Genomic DNA, 17912 nt, shown 5'->3' with positions numbered 1-17912 from the left:
CATATTGAAAATAAATAGTAGTTATTAAATTGAGATTTAGCGCCTGCTAAATTAGCATCGTGAGAATCTGTTATGTTGCATTCCTTGATTGGTCGTAGTTACACGTGTTTTCTTCGGAACGCGTTAACACTTGTCAAGAAATTAATGTCGCTTTGCTACATTATCAAAAACATAAGAAGACTCTGCAACCTCTTTTTAGCACAAAAGTACATTTAATGATAAAATTTGGGTATGGGGTTTTACAATGATGCATGAGTGGCATTTGAAGTCTACGTAGCACAAGAGACACTTGCTTCAACATGTGTGCAACAGATATTGTGTGCACAGTCAATGACACAAATCCACACAGGGACTTTGTACATCGGTCTTGGACTTAATTTGCTTTATTTGTAGATTAAATTGCACTGTTCTGGTGCGTTTACAGAATTATCCAATTCCTACCTCGAAATAGACAGACACACCCAAAAGAGTAATGGCCAAATCGGTAAAAAGTAAATAGGATGATATTGATACTGGCCACGAATATGAGAAGAAAAAAGAAGTCTTTTTATTTGGCAACGAAAAGTAATTTGTGTTCTTACTCTATGTTTTTCTTTTTTTTGCACTTCTTCATTGCAGTTGCGCATTTTAGTGTTGCTTCCCCTTTTTTGCAAGCACCTCTTGTACCACCACTGCTGCTGTTCTTCAAGAAGGCTTGAACATCTAGTGATTGTTTATGATCTTTGCAGTTTTTGCAATTTCTACACTTAGTTTCCTGCTCTGCTCGTCTATTGTTATCAGCATCTAGAAATAATTTACTGTCCTCAACTATTAGAGTTGACAAGTAGGAGCAATACCTGCTTAGCCTGAAATGAACGCCAAAAGGATTAAATTACTTTATTTTAAACCCAACTCATGTAAAAGTATTTAAGAATAGCTTAAAGGGGGTGACAGGGAACTTAACACGTTTTAACATCATCCTAGTGATGATCAGCTGACGCTCCGTGAAGACAATGTTTCCCATGCGCAGTCTGACATTCCATACACGATAAATGACAAGATGCTCGAGAACAAGGCATTAAGGCATACGTTGATACATGTCAATCCTTCATCAGCTCCTCAGTTTGCGTTTCTACCTTTCTCTACTTCTTCGCTGGAACCCCTTTTTAATCATCAAAAAGACGACCGACAATTTTAGCGATTATCCTCAACCTTTTTACCCTAGCATTCCCTCCATGTTTGTTTAACCGCACATCAAAATAAATGGACTAAATAGTCTTCGTGGTATATTTTCTTACTTTCTGTCCACTTATATAGCCATCAAGCTCTTAGGTGCGCTTTTAATGTTCCTTAGTACAGGTATTCCGTCAAAGCAAATGAAGTTAACACCGCTGTTAAATGGTTTCTAACTAACAGGTGGATATTTAAAGTGCATTAAAGGCAAAGAATAATTCTTCTGAATGCATTGCGGCAATATATACCATGCTCCATCTTGATCCATTAGAGCCGAGAGGCCAGTCACATGCAATAAGCTTTTTGCCCTCCAAATTTGCAAACAGTTTGCTGCCTTGATACAACAACAGCTCAACGTTTCACCTGTCATCGCTCTACCATAATAGAATAGTGAATATAACATGCCATTCGTATTTGCATTTTTACTTAACTCTACCATAAATGGCAGATTGTGCTCAGATATACTGTTTTTAAATTGAATACCTAGTAGTTATATCTAGTACCACCCAAAAATTAAGATATTTACACGAAATTGCACTCCTTAAAAATAATCAAAGCAATCACTTTTAGATTATCGTTTGCTGCAATTCCTATTAGGTTTAAGCAAGCCGATAAGGGAAAAAAGCGATAATCCTGCCCAAAAATAGTGTGCAAGTAAATTGCTATAAAACGCTGTGTGGAGTTTTGGTTAATCAAAAGATATGAGTATAGTTGTAGATGGTGTGTTTTCAATGGTTATATCTCGCCTCTACTCGTAGAAATCATAAGCAAAACGCATTTGTGACCTTTGGTCAAAAAAGAAATACGAAACCGAGTGATTAATCTGCGGAGCTAATTTAGCTTATTCTGAGGCAAATTCCACCTCTCATTGTGGTTTGGGGTGCTGTATCAAATGGAGGTGAGGACGGTTATAGGAGCCACCTCAACCACTTTGGTAATGCCCTTCAGTTGGATCAGCTGAATGGACACTCAAAGCCATTGTAGGTGTGGCCTCTTATTTGTGAAATTACTGCATTGAGGCACGCGCGTTGGATGTGCTTTATTAGTGATGCCTGAGATTGAAGCCTAGGACACCAAATCACTTGATTTAATTTGTGTAATATCAAATTAATGACTGTCTTTTAGTAAACCCCAAAAGAAATTGACAAGCATAATGCAGAAAGCATAAGGTTATTGCATCGCTAATTTATTAATGCTATTCAACTTACGGTCCAAAGGTATGCTTTTTTATGGCGTGTAAATTCCTTTAATTAATTTTGTTAATTTACTCGATGACATATTGTTGGTATGAGTGTTTTCCTTACTAAATATCCCGTAGTAAAATTGATTACATAACTTTAATAGCATCGTTTGTTTAACCATTGACCAACAAGCATGATGCGAACGCTTTGAGGATCATTTACCAATTTTGCGATATCTGAGATAAAAGCACGTGGTATCTTATTTCCCTTACACTGGAGACGAATCTTCCTTTGACATAAGTTTCTGATTGTTTCATGAACCATGTGCATTTTAAACTAGCGATTGAACTTCTGTAATCCATACGACATGAAATCTCTGCTCTCAAAACTCCTTCATTAACGAATTAATAAATTTAATGCCTCACATCGCTACCGTATCATACGTTCTCACCTAAATGATATATTTTTATCGTAAAATTGCCCATATGAAAAAGATCAACGTGGCAAACAAAGCGCTACTCATAAGTTATTATTAATTTAAGAAGAATGCATTAGTAATGGACCCATTGAAAGAGTAAATATCTCCTTTAGCACTTTATCTTATACCTCAGCTTTCACTAGATGACTGATGTTATGCGCTGAAATCTCTTTTGGCGATTTCGGCTAACATTAGCAAATGTTTTGTTACGACCGCAATGCCGTTATCTTACATTTTACATCCGTCCACATCAGTTGCGTAATCATGCCTACCGTATTTGCGATTGTTAAACCACCCATTTCGTTTATTGTTTCTCAATTATTAAAGTAGAATGTGCAGAACCTTATTGAGTGGACGATCGAATAGAAGGTGGATATGCTTGAATGGTAATTGGTATAGTCCTATGTGTGAATGTGTACAATGCAGCCAGAGGCAGAGCGAATATCATCTGCGATGCATCACTTACTGGTTCCGTACAATAAGAATCGAATGAAGCATATGTATTTTGAAAAAGGTGACCATACCAAAAAGATACAGACTTTTGAAGGTGTTTATGGACCAGATAATGCATTGATTCGTGCATTTGGAATTGATTCCTTTCCACTTAAAGAAAATGCATAATCAGGGGATAAGAAGTCAACAAATAGAGTAAATTAACTTCCACCACCTCACTGATCAGTTTGGTTGTCCTTCACGGATACGTAGCTTTGATAAAAATAAGTTAGTTTAAATAGAAATATGATATCATTATGTCATTTTACATTAACTGAGGATCAACTGTCCAAATTTTAAAACAAATAAATCAGTGGACCTCTACGATATTTTATTCAAAGCACGCTATCTGACGGTAAGTGAGGTTCATGAAACACCTTCTAAGGAATTTTATTTCCAGGCTGCAGAGAAAATAAAACAAAGTTTTGGATCTGGCAGGCAAGTTTAATCACCTCTTGCTAACAGCAGAATCACATTGCGCCCACCAATCATGCACACTGAAACAGTTAATCAGGAAAGTACTTTTGTGCCTTCTTTCGACAACTACCCCCTCCATGCCTACTGTCTCCGCGATTTTAAACTTGGCCATGTCTCGCACCTGTGTACAACTTACCATCCTTCTCGGTGATACGTTTTAGCCTGGTGCTCTCCATCTTACGGAATTCTGACGACAAAAGACTCAGAATTAGCCAGCATTCCTAATAGGACCTCAAAAGTAAGGTGTTATTCGGGGCACTACCAAAGTGTATTTAAATACATAACTTCGTATTTACGCTTCGCAGTATCACCTCCCTCAAGGTGGCTATTAAGCAGACCCGCTATTGAGCATCGCGCCAATGTTTTGAGCATCAGCCCGTGGCTACTTCGATGTGATATAATGATTCTTGACCTGATTTGCTCCTCAGGTGTTTTAAACTTGTGCAAGAGATCACTTGGAAAAGAAATTGGAACAGGTGCAATGTACTGAGTTTACATGAAGAAAGATCGTCAACAGTGTCTTGATAAAATGATCCTGAGCAATTATTATGAAGTGAAAATTACTGCATTGTAATGAAGCAAGCAAAAGTGCAACCCTATTCTCCATCTCGAATATATTTATGCCCCCTTTTAAATAATTTGTTAAATCTCATCAAAGTAAAGTTTCAAAATGTTTAAATTACTTTTCAACATTAAAACTTCTATTTTAGTGGTATCAATTCACACATTCTCCGTCTTTTTGGCACAAAAGAAAGATAATAAGCTTTGGAGTAAATGCCTTGCCTGCCTGAACAGCAAAACTAAGAAAGAAACAAATTTAAAACATCATTAATTTATATAATGCCACTTCATTGGGTGAAATCTGTTCTAAATAATTTTGTGAATGTCGAGTCTGAACTAAAATTCTTGCTGACCATGACAAGAGGGTTGTTAAAATTCGGAAGAACTATGGAGCAAAAAAATAGGATTATACAATTGTGAATAATTAATTATGAAACACTGGTTCAATTCAAGCTATACAAGTCGCATGTCATGCACAAAACTAGGTGAATAAAGGGACGGCCTGCATATCTATCATTTTCGTGACGATTAGAAGTCACAAATGTAAACTTAGATGCAAGTTTTTTAACTGCAATGGGCCTTCCTGGGTCTATCCACAATTATTGTCCATTTGTTCATTCTTTTATTTACACGTCATAAGGTATTCCTGTAAATGCACATATAGGTTTCATGCAGACTGAGCTTTAAAGTGGTTGTAGAATTGATTTTTTGGGGTCGTTTTTGACAGAATTCACTGCACTCTAACATTTTACGAGCCAGTTAATCTACTTCATCTTAGCCTACGCTTTGGCCAAGCAATGCAATGCAGAGCGTGGATCTTAAAGCAATGTAAATATTGGGAAGGAGGGAGAAAGGCAAGGACCTCCAAATTTTAACAAATGCGAAAGTCAGAATTCTTGCGAAAACTATAATCAATCAGTTTAGTACTCTAAACTCGTTCATCTTAAAGTACTAAAGAAAGACCGAGGAAAGAATACAAAGGTTAGAATTCCGTAATTCAAAAAAATCTTACAAAACTTCTTTGCATACTGCCTCCATGTGCTCAACGATAACAAAACGTTAGTTAAGATTAATTACATGTGATGCCAGTTTATGGCCACAGCAGATGGCCTAATTCTTTAAAATTAGCATTACCTGGCAATCAAAATCATGTCAAGTGTTGGTAAAATGACCATTTACAATATACAATAGTTGATGAATATGCTGGTCATACGTGGGAATTTTTTGTTTTTTAAATGCTTACACAGATAAGGTAAGTTCTATTCGGAATTCATGTGAACATAATTACGCGCATTTACATTACCAGCAAGACAATACGAAGTATTGCAGTCGTTGATAAGTTTCTAGATATGCACAACAAGTAGGACCAAGAGCATAATGACGTCATTTAACTCCCAAAATAGTGATAAGTGAATGTATGATAGATCAATGCCAATGGTAAAAACCAATGAATATGAACAAAAATTCTACAGTCGCAGCTACATCCAGCACTGTACCAAAGTAGTACGAAATGAGGAATTGTCGTTGCGACTATTGTGGCTTTCTTCCAAAACATCACATCCATGAGTTCACTTAAATTTGACAGGTGATCTACACTACCACCTTCACTAACGGTGTGCAAATATCACTTCGACAACACTGCCATCCCCAATTCCTCACTGCCCTATAGTAAAAATAGACGTAAATGTGACCACGAAATTCGTCTTCACTTAAACAGACTTATAGGTCCCACTTTTCAGTCTCCTGCTTTGAATTAACTAATTCTAACTTTAATTCAGTCAAACAAATAGTTTTTGTATGCAAAATGCATTCGTAAATGAGAACCTAGTTCAACTTACAAACGAGTGAACTCCAAGACTTTCAACTGATTACTGTGATTTGCTCGGCGATCATGCTACTTCCGTGGACCATTATTTAAGATTTTCTACCCTATGATGCATGTTAGAATGCGCCTGATCGAACAATTAATCCAATCATCTGCACAACTCGTTTCTCTTAAATTGAACATTAGTTCATCTTGTAAAATTATAAAATTATAGCATCATTTTAAACGCAAGACAATGCAAAACACTAATGTTACATGTCAAATTAAGGAAATATAGGAGCTCTTTTTTGCCAATCATCAGGTTAAAATCTAGTTATTGTAGAAAGTGCCGTAATCTATACGATAAATTTTGGAATAAACACTACCAATCTCAGGCGATGACGCAAAGTGTCTGCTTGAAAAGTGCTAGCAGTAATCGACTTCTCCACAAATTTGTGGCTTGTCTAAAGTGCATTGTAATTTGTACAAGTACATGGAAGCCTAAACAACTGCATTAGGATAATGCTGCACTTGGCGTTAGATGGCAACGCGCCTTCATACTATGTCGCAAGTGGAGTCCATGGAGGTGAACTGTTCGTGTACGGTGTGCAATACACTGAAATAAGCATACACCCTCATCTAATTCCGGAAAAATGATGTGATGAAAGGTGTGCGCAAACGAAATGGGTATCTTTGGAACTGTGCATAAATGCATTGTGAAACTTAATGCTCATGTTTGCATTCTGATATAGTTGTCAGAATTTTGGTAAATTAACCCCGGGTAACAATGATATATATGCGAAAACCGCAAAGTATTTGATGGGGTCTCACACGCTAATTGAGCATCCACAAATACACGCTCATATAAGCTATTTCCAAAATAAATACAAGTACCCATTCATAAGTACATGTACGCATATATACATATACAAAAATATACAGGTATATGTGCATATAGCACCACACACTCATGCATATAAGTGTACACATATGTACAAGCATACGCACCCACCTACAGCCATATTTACACTTAAACAGTCATAAATACACACATTCACACACAAATACAGATACATATACACAAGACATACCTATAAAACAAAATATGCATAAATAAAAGGGATTTGTGCGCATACATATATATGATAACATTCATGCATATTTACATTTATTCACACATGAGTGCATAGACCCAAACATATATAGGCACATCTAAATACATCCACACACAGACGTAAAAACATACATGTACAATTACATAGAAGCATATAGGAATGCATACGTAAATATACATTCATATATGTAATGAATGCGCAAACAAAGGTGCATATGTGGACATAAGCACAAGGTATCTTTAAGCACATATTTTGCTAGATATAGATCCAAAACAAAGTAGATTAATGTATGCATTCGTACATGCATGCATCAAAGGTATATATGCATGAGCATAATTGGAGGTCCATGAGCATAAAATAAAGCATTTGTATGTATATAAGAGTAAAAGACAAGTTTGTATGAATGGGTTTAATTAAAAAACATAAAAATGTAAACACAGTCAAATATGTGTGCTCAGTTGCGAAAATGCAAATACGCAAATACAAAATATATATTCGTACATACAAATGCAAAACATTCTACTGCAACATTCCCCATAAAGATATCTATGAGCAATCAATTGCAAAAAAAGAAAACCAACAAAATTGGAGAAAATGTGCCGTAAGGTTTATGACAAGCCTAATTAATAATAAAAACATATATACTACAAAAAAAGCCGAACATACATAGTTACGAATGTTTGCAAAATTGTATGGATGCAAAAAACGTGCGTATATAATAAAACTACACATGTACGCATCTATGCATACTGCAAATCAAATGCACAAAAATACACCCACACATGAACAATTTCAATAAAATCATTTGCACATACATGCGCACGTAAAATATCAATTCCCCCAATACAAGCATACATCAGCGCATACAAGCAAAGGTACTTAAAAAGTTTCAAAAATAAAAAATTTAAGTAATCGCACTTGAAAATCAATTATTTATGCCTATCTAAAGTAAAAAATGGAAATACTTATTTGTAAACACGCAAATTCAATATGAAAACTGCATCTGCACGTATATGAATAAGCATACATCTTTTTTTTACTAACCCAACAATACCTCTTTACATATATATGGATATGTATTAACTTCATTTGACAAATGAACATCCATCCCCAAACATACACGTGTACGAGAAAGATAAATTTTACTAATACGAAATATGCTCACAGACATGGATACGTACACACAAAATCTTACTAAAAATACATCCTCAAATGGATGAAAATGTATACTCTTAAGCATAATAATGAAACCCCGTCTCCACACATGTATGGTAATGTATGTACTCAAATTTAAGGAAACAAAAAATACATCTGCACATACATGTACAGATACGCGCTCAATTTTGCCAATAGAAAACCATCCACGCATGTATAAATATGCAAACACTAAATATCAACATACGACTACTCATTCACAAACACAAATTTGCATATGCTAAATTTCACAAAAATGCCTGAATATATAGATATGTGCGTTATCACTTCCACATATAGTAATGTGGACACTCAATGTTAGTAAAAAATGTTTACACAAATATGGATATGTATGCACTAGAACTGAATAATGCAAAAATGTATTTTACATATATTGGCATAAATACACTCAAATTGGATCAAATAACACGCCCAAATTTATGTGGACATGTGTATACTCAATTTCGCCAACACAGAATCATATGTATGCGTATTTGGACTAATAAACCTACAAATTTGCTAATGCGCAATTAAAGTCCACACACGTGTAGATATGTATACACTTAGTTTTGGCAATGCAAAACCACATCCACACGTGTATGGGTAAGCAAGCATCTAACTTATGTAATACAAGATTAGTTCCCACATTAAATGGATAAGCATTTTTGCACTTAACTAATCAAATAACACATCCATAATATAAAATTATGTACACCCTCATTTTTAGTAGAAAAATAATGCACCTTTACACACACATTGAAATGTACGCAATTAATTTCCACGGACAGATATGCATGTGAACAGGCATATGGGTATGTATGCACGCAATTGCATCAATAAAAAATGCATATTGGATATGTGTTTACTCAATTTCACTAGGATAAAAATACATCATCACCCAAAAAATGGATATGCACACTCAGTTTTACATATTAAAAGCATCTACAGGTATATGCATGGGTAAAAACCTAATATTAACAAAATACGTATTTTATATATGGGTGGAAAATGCATGCGGGTATTTATATAGAAAAATACACTTTATTTTGAAAAAATAAATGCATTTCCAAGCAAAAAACGACACCTCTACAAGTATATGAGTACTATTAGGCCTAAAATCGCTTTCTAAAATTACCTGTCCATTTATGCACAAGTATACACCTAATTTTTGTAATATAAAATAGCATCCAAAACCGTGCATATGTGTGTCCACCCAAATTCGACAATTTAAAAATGCATTTGTACCTTTTTATGCAAATATACTAAATTTGAATAATACCAAAAATTCTCATAAGTATTGTACATGTTTTAATTAATTACAATAAAACAAATATTAACCTAAATATACATGTATACACTCAAGTTTTTCTAATAATAAATGTACCTTACGCATATGTGGAAAGGTGAACACTCATTTTCAATAATGCAAAAATGCATTAATATATAGAAGTAGGCATTAGCTCGTTTGCACCAATACAATAATACATCGATGAGTATATGCATATGTATATATTTAAATTTAACAATACGAACACATCTTACCGCATATGGTTGTGTGCGCACCTACTTTAATTCATACGGAAATGCTTTCCGCATATGTATAGAAATGAAAGCAAATAAAATTCAAGAAAATACAAATTTTCATCTACCCTATATATAAGTATACGTACACCCAAACTCAATGAAATTAGATGCGCAGGTATATGGATGGGTATAAATTTAATTAAAATAATGTAAAATACACATTCACATGTTCGGATACGCATGCTAAATTTCAATAAGACCAAAATGCATTCTTGCACATGTATAAGCATGCATATACAAAAAAATTATGAATAAATCATGTACCAATATATGCATAAACATATATTTATTCAATTTTATAGTCCAAAATACATTCCAACCATATATAGACATACATATGTATGTAATCAAATTCAAACATGTAATAACGTGTCCACAAGTATATGGACATACATGCACTAAAGTTCAATAGTAGAAAAATACACCCACATATTTAGATGCGCATATTGTAATAATTCGGAAGTTTTTTGACCGACCAATTTTGGTAAGGAGCCACTTTTGACTTAGCCATTGTACCTCGCTGGGAGGGCTGGCCTTAGGGCCGTGCCATTATCCCAAATACCCTCCGTATGTCGAATGTATATATTCTGTCTGAGTATCATGTCTTCTCTTGTCTTCGGTGAGGTCTCGGGCCGCTACAACATACTCAAGTTTAATTATCCAAAATACGTCCAAAAATATAAGAATATGTATACTTCTAAGTATATCCAAAAATACGTCTACACTGCACGTGGGTATATATATCTATACACCCGAAGTCCATAATACAAAAACATCCACACATGTGTAAATAAATTTCCACAATTTCCTAGATAGAGAGATTCATCCATACATGCCTAATTTTTGTAAAACAATCACGGTTACATGCATATGATCATGTACGCACGGAATTTGAAAAAAATAATAATATACATTCTAGCATATATGCACACTTATTTTTACTGACAAAAGTATGGATTCGCACATAAATCCATATGTCTGTGCTTAGTACTATTAAGGAAAAATTACATCCTACACAGATAGATGTGGGTATTTATCCGCCAAATTTTCAGTAATACAAAGTTACATTTCTGCATATATAGGAATATATATACAGTAAATTCTACCAGTGAGAAATTGCATTCGCTTTAATTAGTATGGAAACAATTATTTTTGATTAATATAACACATCCACGCGTATGAGGATATACGTATGCGCCCAAAATCGATAATGCAAAAAAAATATTTTTATACATATATGGATATATATACGCCCTATTTTAATCATACAAAGTACACATCTGAATCTATTCGTTTCAAATGCTATCAGATGGGTATGCTGAGGCTGACGCTGATTTTAACGCTTGAATTTTCTTGAGTTCGAGTTTCCAAGTGTCGCATTTTGACTTCTCTGACGGGCAACAAATTCGCCTTGATGGAGGCCTGTTCAAAGTAGAGAATATTGGGTGAACTTTTCCTCTACATACACCTTTGTCATTGTGACAGACTTAGACGAGCCTCAAAAGTAGCACCTTCACAACGACATTACGCCTGCCCCTTACAATTTGATTTACTTGTCATGATGATAATGCTCATCTCTGACAAGTTAACCTGTATCCAATTCTATAAAGGCTTGGAAGTATAAAAATAATTGGCATCACGAATGCATTTGTACTTGTCAGCGGTCACCCCTATCCAAAGCATGATAAATGGGTCATCACAATGTCAGTTATTCCAAGAAATTAGTAGGATATTTACAATCGTTGCAAGTGTATGTGGGCTTGCAGTAGTCTTGTGCAACAGATTCTCAATAGACCCGTGATTAATGGAATGCTAATGTGAAATAACATAAAGAGGTCACTTTCTCCATTCTAAAGACCACTTTTACTGGCCAGATTTCTTCAAACAAGTGAAACAATAGCTGAATAAATCGTATCACTCTTGTGCATGACATGTGCAACATAGATTATGCTTAAATGGATGCCAAATAATGTATATTAACATGAAAGCAGCAGTTTTTATAGCGGAGAACTGAATGTCCTACAACGCCACCTTCTGGCAGATAAGACAGCAATGAATGAGGTTACACCCCTTCATTATTGTTTCACCAAATACTGTAGACCAACAAGACTAAGGTGAATAATGCCGCTGTTTTGTCAAAGACAATGGATATTTTGTGCTTCGAGATACTAACATTGGCCAAAGGACTTAGAGGTCATTGCATGCCGTCACTACAATACAGCTTATGACATTCGCATACGACTTCAACACCTTCATACTGTCAATTATCCAGAGGGACCTCCTGACAAAGAGACCTCTCCACGACTTGGTGAGTTGAGTCGACCATTACCCGACCCCACGCGGCAAGGTGATTGTCAACCACACTAATGCCAAAAATCTGCTAGGAAGCTGCAACGGCGCAAGCTACCGTTTTTTATGGTTGGAGCAAAGATCATGCGTTAGGACATATTTGGAAATTTATGTTATTGTGTACCAATTAGTAAATGAATGCCTACACCTTTCAAAAAGATCTATTTTCACGATCGATTTGTTTTTGTTTTAGGTAGCAGATTTCAAAGAAAAAAAAAAAGTTTAAACTGCTAACAGATGGCACCAGGGGCTATCAACTTTTCCTATCTTGAGCTTAGTCTGATAATTCGTGTAGCTCTTGATTGGTTGTTTCCATTAATCTACCTGGAACCGTCAGTTGTTCGGGCGTTCTTCTAGTAGGGCCTCCATGGTCCATGGACATTTCAGCTATTACCACCACACTACCGAGTGCTGTAATTCCATTTCTTATAAGGGCATGAAAATTATGAGGGCGTAATAGAGGGTTGTGCTTCAAATCCGAAGTAAATATAAGCAGCATGAACCAATTTGTCCACTATAGCTTAAGCTAGCAAACAAAGCCACACTAATACAACAGTTCTGCGGCGATTTTGGATGGGTAGTACTTAAACCATTCGTTCTCCAAACAAATAACTACTGTAATCCTTGCGAATCTGTCCAAAGATATAAGGGTTTCGACTGGATTGGTTTTATGTGAGTCAAAAGAAACTAACGAATCTAAGCGCATAATTTTAGTACAAGATTGGTATGAAGAGGGTGCTTTCGTGTAGAACCAATAATTTAAACTGGCCCAGCTGTCTCACCACGAGTATCGCTTAAAACATTAGTCCGATTTAAGAAATTTCCTTCCTTTATTTTCAACTACTTTTACGTGTAAGTGGGGGACTGTGCTAAATACCACTTCTCATTGAGGTAAAGTATCCAGTGATCCAGCTTAGCGATCATTTTATCACATGGATGGTTGTCGAGGCTTTCCATGAAAAGAACGAGTATGTTGGAGTTTCTCACGTATTGGCGGATTTGAGAGGGCTATAAAGTATTATTTGCAATTTTTCTGTAATCAAGAATGTACTGTGCGGGTTTCTTCACTGCAAACGTTGGTTTGCCCAGACGGTTCATCAAAGTGCTCCGTTTTCTGCTGCTAGTATGGAATACCTTCTACCTTGGAACCTACCTATGGAACCTTCTACCATGTGTTTAACATTTTGGGATCGATTCCACTCCCGTACCAAAAGAAATTAATAATTGTGCTATAAGACGCACTAAAGGCTGTTAATCCCTCAGTTATCAAGTAAGTTAGTAAACTCTATTGTATAATTGAGCAACGTTTACCTGTGTGAGAGTTGTGCTAACCTACTGTCATGAAGACATCCAGCTGCACGCCACTCTAAGCCTTAACGCCGAAAGTCGAATGTCTAAAAAGGCAGTACGCAACCTATTCTGTGAGGCTACTGAATGTACACGATCGGCCCCCAAAAGTGGATACGGTGAAAGGAATAAGAGGACGAGGGTTAACATTTGATACTGGTCCAATTTTAACGGTTAAAGGGAGATTCGATCTGCCAAATATGCCCACTCCAATGCTAGTTCAAGTAATTTACAGCTATTGACACAGGCATGCCCACCGATCGTATGGGTAGCTGAGGCAGGAGCATGCGCTCATCCGGCTGCCTTCACCTCCCACAACCAACGGCGATGCTCCAAACGGGTGCACTATCACCATAATAGGTAGTGTGGGGAGGACTGAAGCACAACAATGGACAATTTTTAAAAGTACTAAATTGCTTCCGAACCACTGCACGAAGCATTTCGGTCAGTTTTGTGGTACTTTCTGCCAATTATTGAACTAATGAAATTATAAAAATGGCGATTTTTCGTCTTATTTCTCATAACAACTACTGAATGTAATTGAGTAGTTCCACATGGTGCGCACTGCTTGAATCACATATTTGTTTCACAGCTTGAATGAGCCAGAAATTAGCAGAAGTTACGCTTCTTTTATCGCAAAAAAAAACTGTTCAGCTAATGACTTCCTCACTCTGTTCAGTTCCAAATAATCACTATTCAAGGCATCACCTGTACTCCTAATACATTCAGCTCATCACCGCCTTTCCATATCAAACAGACTATCGCAGGATTTGGTGAAAACTCAACATTTGGGACTGTTGTATTTGAATGTAGTTAAGAAAAAGTACTTCATTTCGCTACAGGAGTAATGTATGTTTGAAATGCCCTGTACTCCAGTGCATGGTTGATTAGGTGCTAATTCACTTATTTTTAGTGAGTGCCAGAGAAGACTGAATTATAAGTTGGTCTGCGTTAAACGTTGCATTTGGCTGCTCTGAGACTCAGTTTGGAGTGTTTAAGACAGCATGATGTATGGTTCCTTTAGGTCCAATAGGTAGTCGAAGGGTGCCATTTCTTTCATTTCTTGGGTAGTGACTTGGTCAAGAAGCCGACCTCAGGTCCCGTAGATTGTTAGCATTTGGACCTGAGTCTGACCGAACCATGAGATGCCGCGGTGAAGTCAGAGATTTGCATACACATCCTGCGATCTGTCGTTTTGGTAATAAGGTACCAGTCGTAGCACTCGACTTAAAATGATCACAATTAAGGCTACTTTTAGGACAACGTGCACGATCCGAGACAGAACAAATATTGGCTACAACAGCAGAAGGTACCAAATAGCCTGTGCTTCCTAGATTTTGAAGCAGAACTAGTAGGTAGAAATTATGTCGTACTCATCCTCAAAAGTATCTTCATATTTTGCAAATGGTTCATCCTTGCAATAAAGAAGCAAATTTGCTTTAGGAATGATATAAGTGCAAGCGAGCCGAAAAGTGTAACAGTGCTGAACACACTGCCAGAAGATAGGTAAACAAAATGCACATGATGCACCGGTACATACATAGATTACATCTGCCTTCACACAGTGTCCAAAAGCCGTTTGTTTGCGTAATCATTTCACCTTCAATTTATTTGGTTGGTCCACTCATAAATATGTGAAACAATCGGCGGATCCGTCTGGGAAGACTTTAAGAAAGTCATTTCGAGGAAATACATTCTGGTAAGTTTCTGTTTCCTTCTAAATTGGAACATTACTTTTCCCCTACACAGGAAATCCATTATTTATTATCCTGCTACAGTTTTCAACGAAATGCTCTGTACTGTCTACTAATTTTGCACATTACATCCACCCAGTTGCGATGTTTGCATAGACTTTTACGTTCTGTCAACTTATTCAGTATGTTTGAGGCAGCTCAATTGACTTGCACTTCCGTGATCAGAATAGCACAGAAAATCATCTAGACAGAAATAGACGATCAAATAAAGGCAAGTATCCTTAATGGAAACATGTACTAGCGAAAATAATGTATGTATTTGTGTAGAATCTTTAATCTCAATTCTTTTTTTGTCTGACACTATCATTCACTATGTAAAAGTGAACATATGAAGGGGCGGCTTAGACCAAGTATGCATTAAGTTGTCAATTTGCTCTCATATTTCTGCATTTTTCAAAATTGCCTCTTCTATATAGAGGAAGTTCCATTTGATCCGAATAGCTACCGCGGTGAATGTGAAAGTGCCGATTGGGATATCAGACCTCCTTAAAATAGCAAGAAATCTACTTATGACAACAAATTATTTTGGGCTTACTAGAACCCATGTTTACGACAAGAAGTACCCAAAAGTCACTATTTTTGTAAAATTACTTCATCGGCTTGTACTTCTTTTTATTTTTGACTGCATGATCTGCAGCAGTTTGCAGGTATCAGATCAAATCAGGCACATTTACTGAAATCTAAAGCAGACGTGTTAGGAACACTTAATCTTTTAGCAGCGCATCCGGCATCGCATTTTGGATGGAAATTTCCACTGATTAATGAAGGCATTAGATTTGGAATTATGCGGTTTTGTTTCATCAAGAAGGTAATAATTTCCTTTATCTGGAACCAGAAAAGCCAGTAAGAAAGAGGTGAATTACATTGATTCCTATAACGCTCCAAGAGGAAGCCAGACTACATTTTGGGCTTGTAATGCAGCGGGGCAATTTGATACACTGACATAGATGTGTGTTATTTACATGAAGCGTGCATAGTCTCTATAAAACTTATTACTCAGGAGGCTTGCAAAGTGGTGTTTTATACGATAATTATCAACAGAACCGCCTTATCACTGTTACGGCACACAATCTTCGTACGTTGTTTATTCCGACACACCAATTTTCGCCAAATCATTCGGCGTCTTTGGAATCCTTTGGCTGATACACAGACTTGTAAACAGGAGCGGACGGATTAATGGAGGGAGAGGGCATAAATAAGCACATGAAGAAAGAAATGTCTAAATAAATGGAATTTGGGAATGTGTGCCTGATAAATTTTGATGTGAAATTCATTAAAAATTTATGAACGAATTATTTTATGCCTTGAGAATGCACGTCATGGAGATTTTAACGCCCCCAGAGAAAAAGCCTTGAACTTAATCTTCTGACTTTATCGGATTCTTGATTCTTTAGATTTTACCAGTTTGTTTGCATTCCCTTGAGAAGTGAGAACGGTACTAGTCGGGCTTTTTCTAGAATGTGAAATTGGTGTCCGCTGGCAGGCGATTTTCGTCCAACGTAGAAGCACTATTGCGTATGACCCTATGATATGTCGATAGAAAGAGAGTGTAAACCTCAAACGCATTTGAGCAAGGAATGCCATTATTTCCTCCCATTAACACGCCTTCTCTGCCTGTGCTTATGTTCATTCAATTCATGCAAGACTTGATGGCACCACTTTCAAAAACTGCAGTCACGTTTAGCGTCAAAACAACTCCTAAATCTATCATTATTAAAGCCTAAAAGGATCACTTATTATCACTGGATCTAAGTCAATAAGTGTTAGGCGTACATGAAGATTGATGCTGCAACAATCTTGAATTAACTGCTTGTTTTCGATACCCGTTTTCTCGGTATCAGTGGTTGTGTTTGAGGTGGTTTTATACTTTCAACGACCGGTCGTATAAGGTACGTGATCTTTGTGACAAGATACATGAACATCTTGAAATCTTTTGGGAGCATCTGACAAATGTTGAAGACCTGAGATTTTAAGGGCTATCATGCTCTAAGTTGACTTTCTACCAGCAATCTAGCTAACAGAGAAATGAGGATAGAAAACACCTTATCTTCATGTCGTCATGAATATTCGTCAGCGCTGAGCATTGAATACGCAAAGACAAATCTAGTATACAGATTGTATGAAATCAAAATTCGGTTCCCATAGGAGGCGATTTAGTTTGTTAGCATGCTAGATCAAGGTTATGCACACAATGCACCCATTTGAAAAATATTTAAGAGAAATTGGATCTCAGTTGTTGACTAATTTTACGAAAACCTTACTCCGAACTTCTTATTTAATATCCAATGCTAAAACAAGTGGTGTTCACTTAGAGGAATGAGAAGTACGTTCGGGATTGTTCACACCAATTAACGAGTATGTTAC

General features: G+C 36.4%; 2 protein-coding genes across 2 annotated transcripts; both read right to left on the bottom strand. All coding sequences in view use genetic code 11, as the record gives it.

Annotated features, from left to right (window-relative positions):
- Nucleotides 1-4555: 4555 nt before the first annotated feature.
- EGR_00923 (hypothetical protein) lies at nt 4556-9657 on the bottom strand (the record flags this gene model as incomplete). Its single annotated transcript, XM_024490172.1, has 2 exons — nt 4556-4640; nt 9650-9657. The coding sequence occupies 2 exons, from the start codon at nt 9655-9657 to the stop codon at nt 4556-4558; spliced, it is 93 nt and encodes a 30-aa protein (XP_024355575.1).
- Nucleotides 9658-10281: 624 nt separating this feature from the next.
- On the bottom strand, nt 10282-17531 carry EGR_00922 (hypothetical protein; the record flags this gene model as incomplete). The annotated part of the gene is made up of 6 exons (XM_024490171.1): nt 10282-10496; nt 11165-11223; nt 14204-14358; nt 14503-14588; nt 16223-16373; nt 17469-17531. 6 exons carry the CDS (start codon nt 17529-17531, stop codon nt 10282-10284), a joined length of 729 nt encoding a protein of 242 aa, XP_024355574.1.
- Nucleotides 17532-17912: the final 381 nt, after the last annotated feature.

Source organism: Echinococcus granulosus (assembly GCF_000524195.1).
Source record: "Echinococcus granulosus chromosome Unknown EG_S00003, whole genome shotgun sequence".
In the NCBI taxonomy this organism is placed as follows: domain Eukaryota; kingdom Metazoa; phylum Platyhelminthes; class Cestoda; order Cyclophyllidea; family Taeniidae; genus Echinococcus; species Echinococcus granulosus.
Note: the sequence above shows the minus strand (reverse complement) of the source record. Positions and strands in the feature narration are given on the sequence as shown.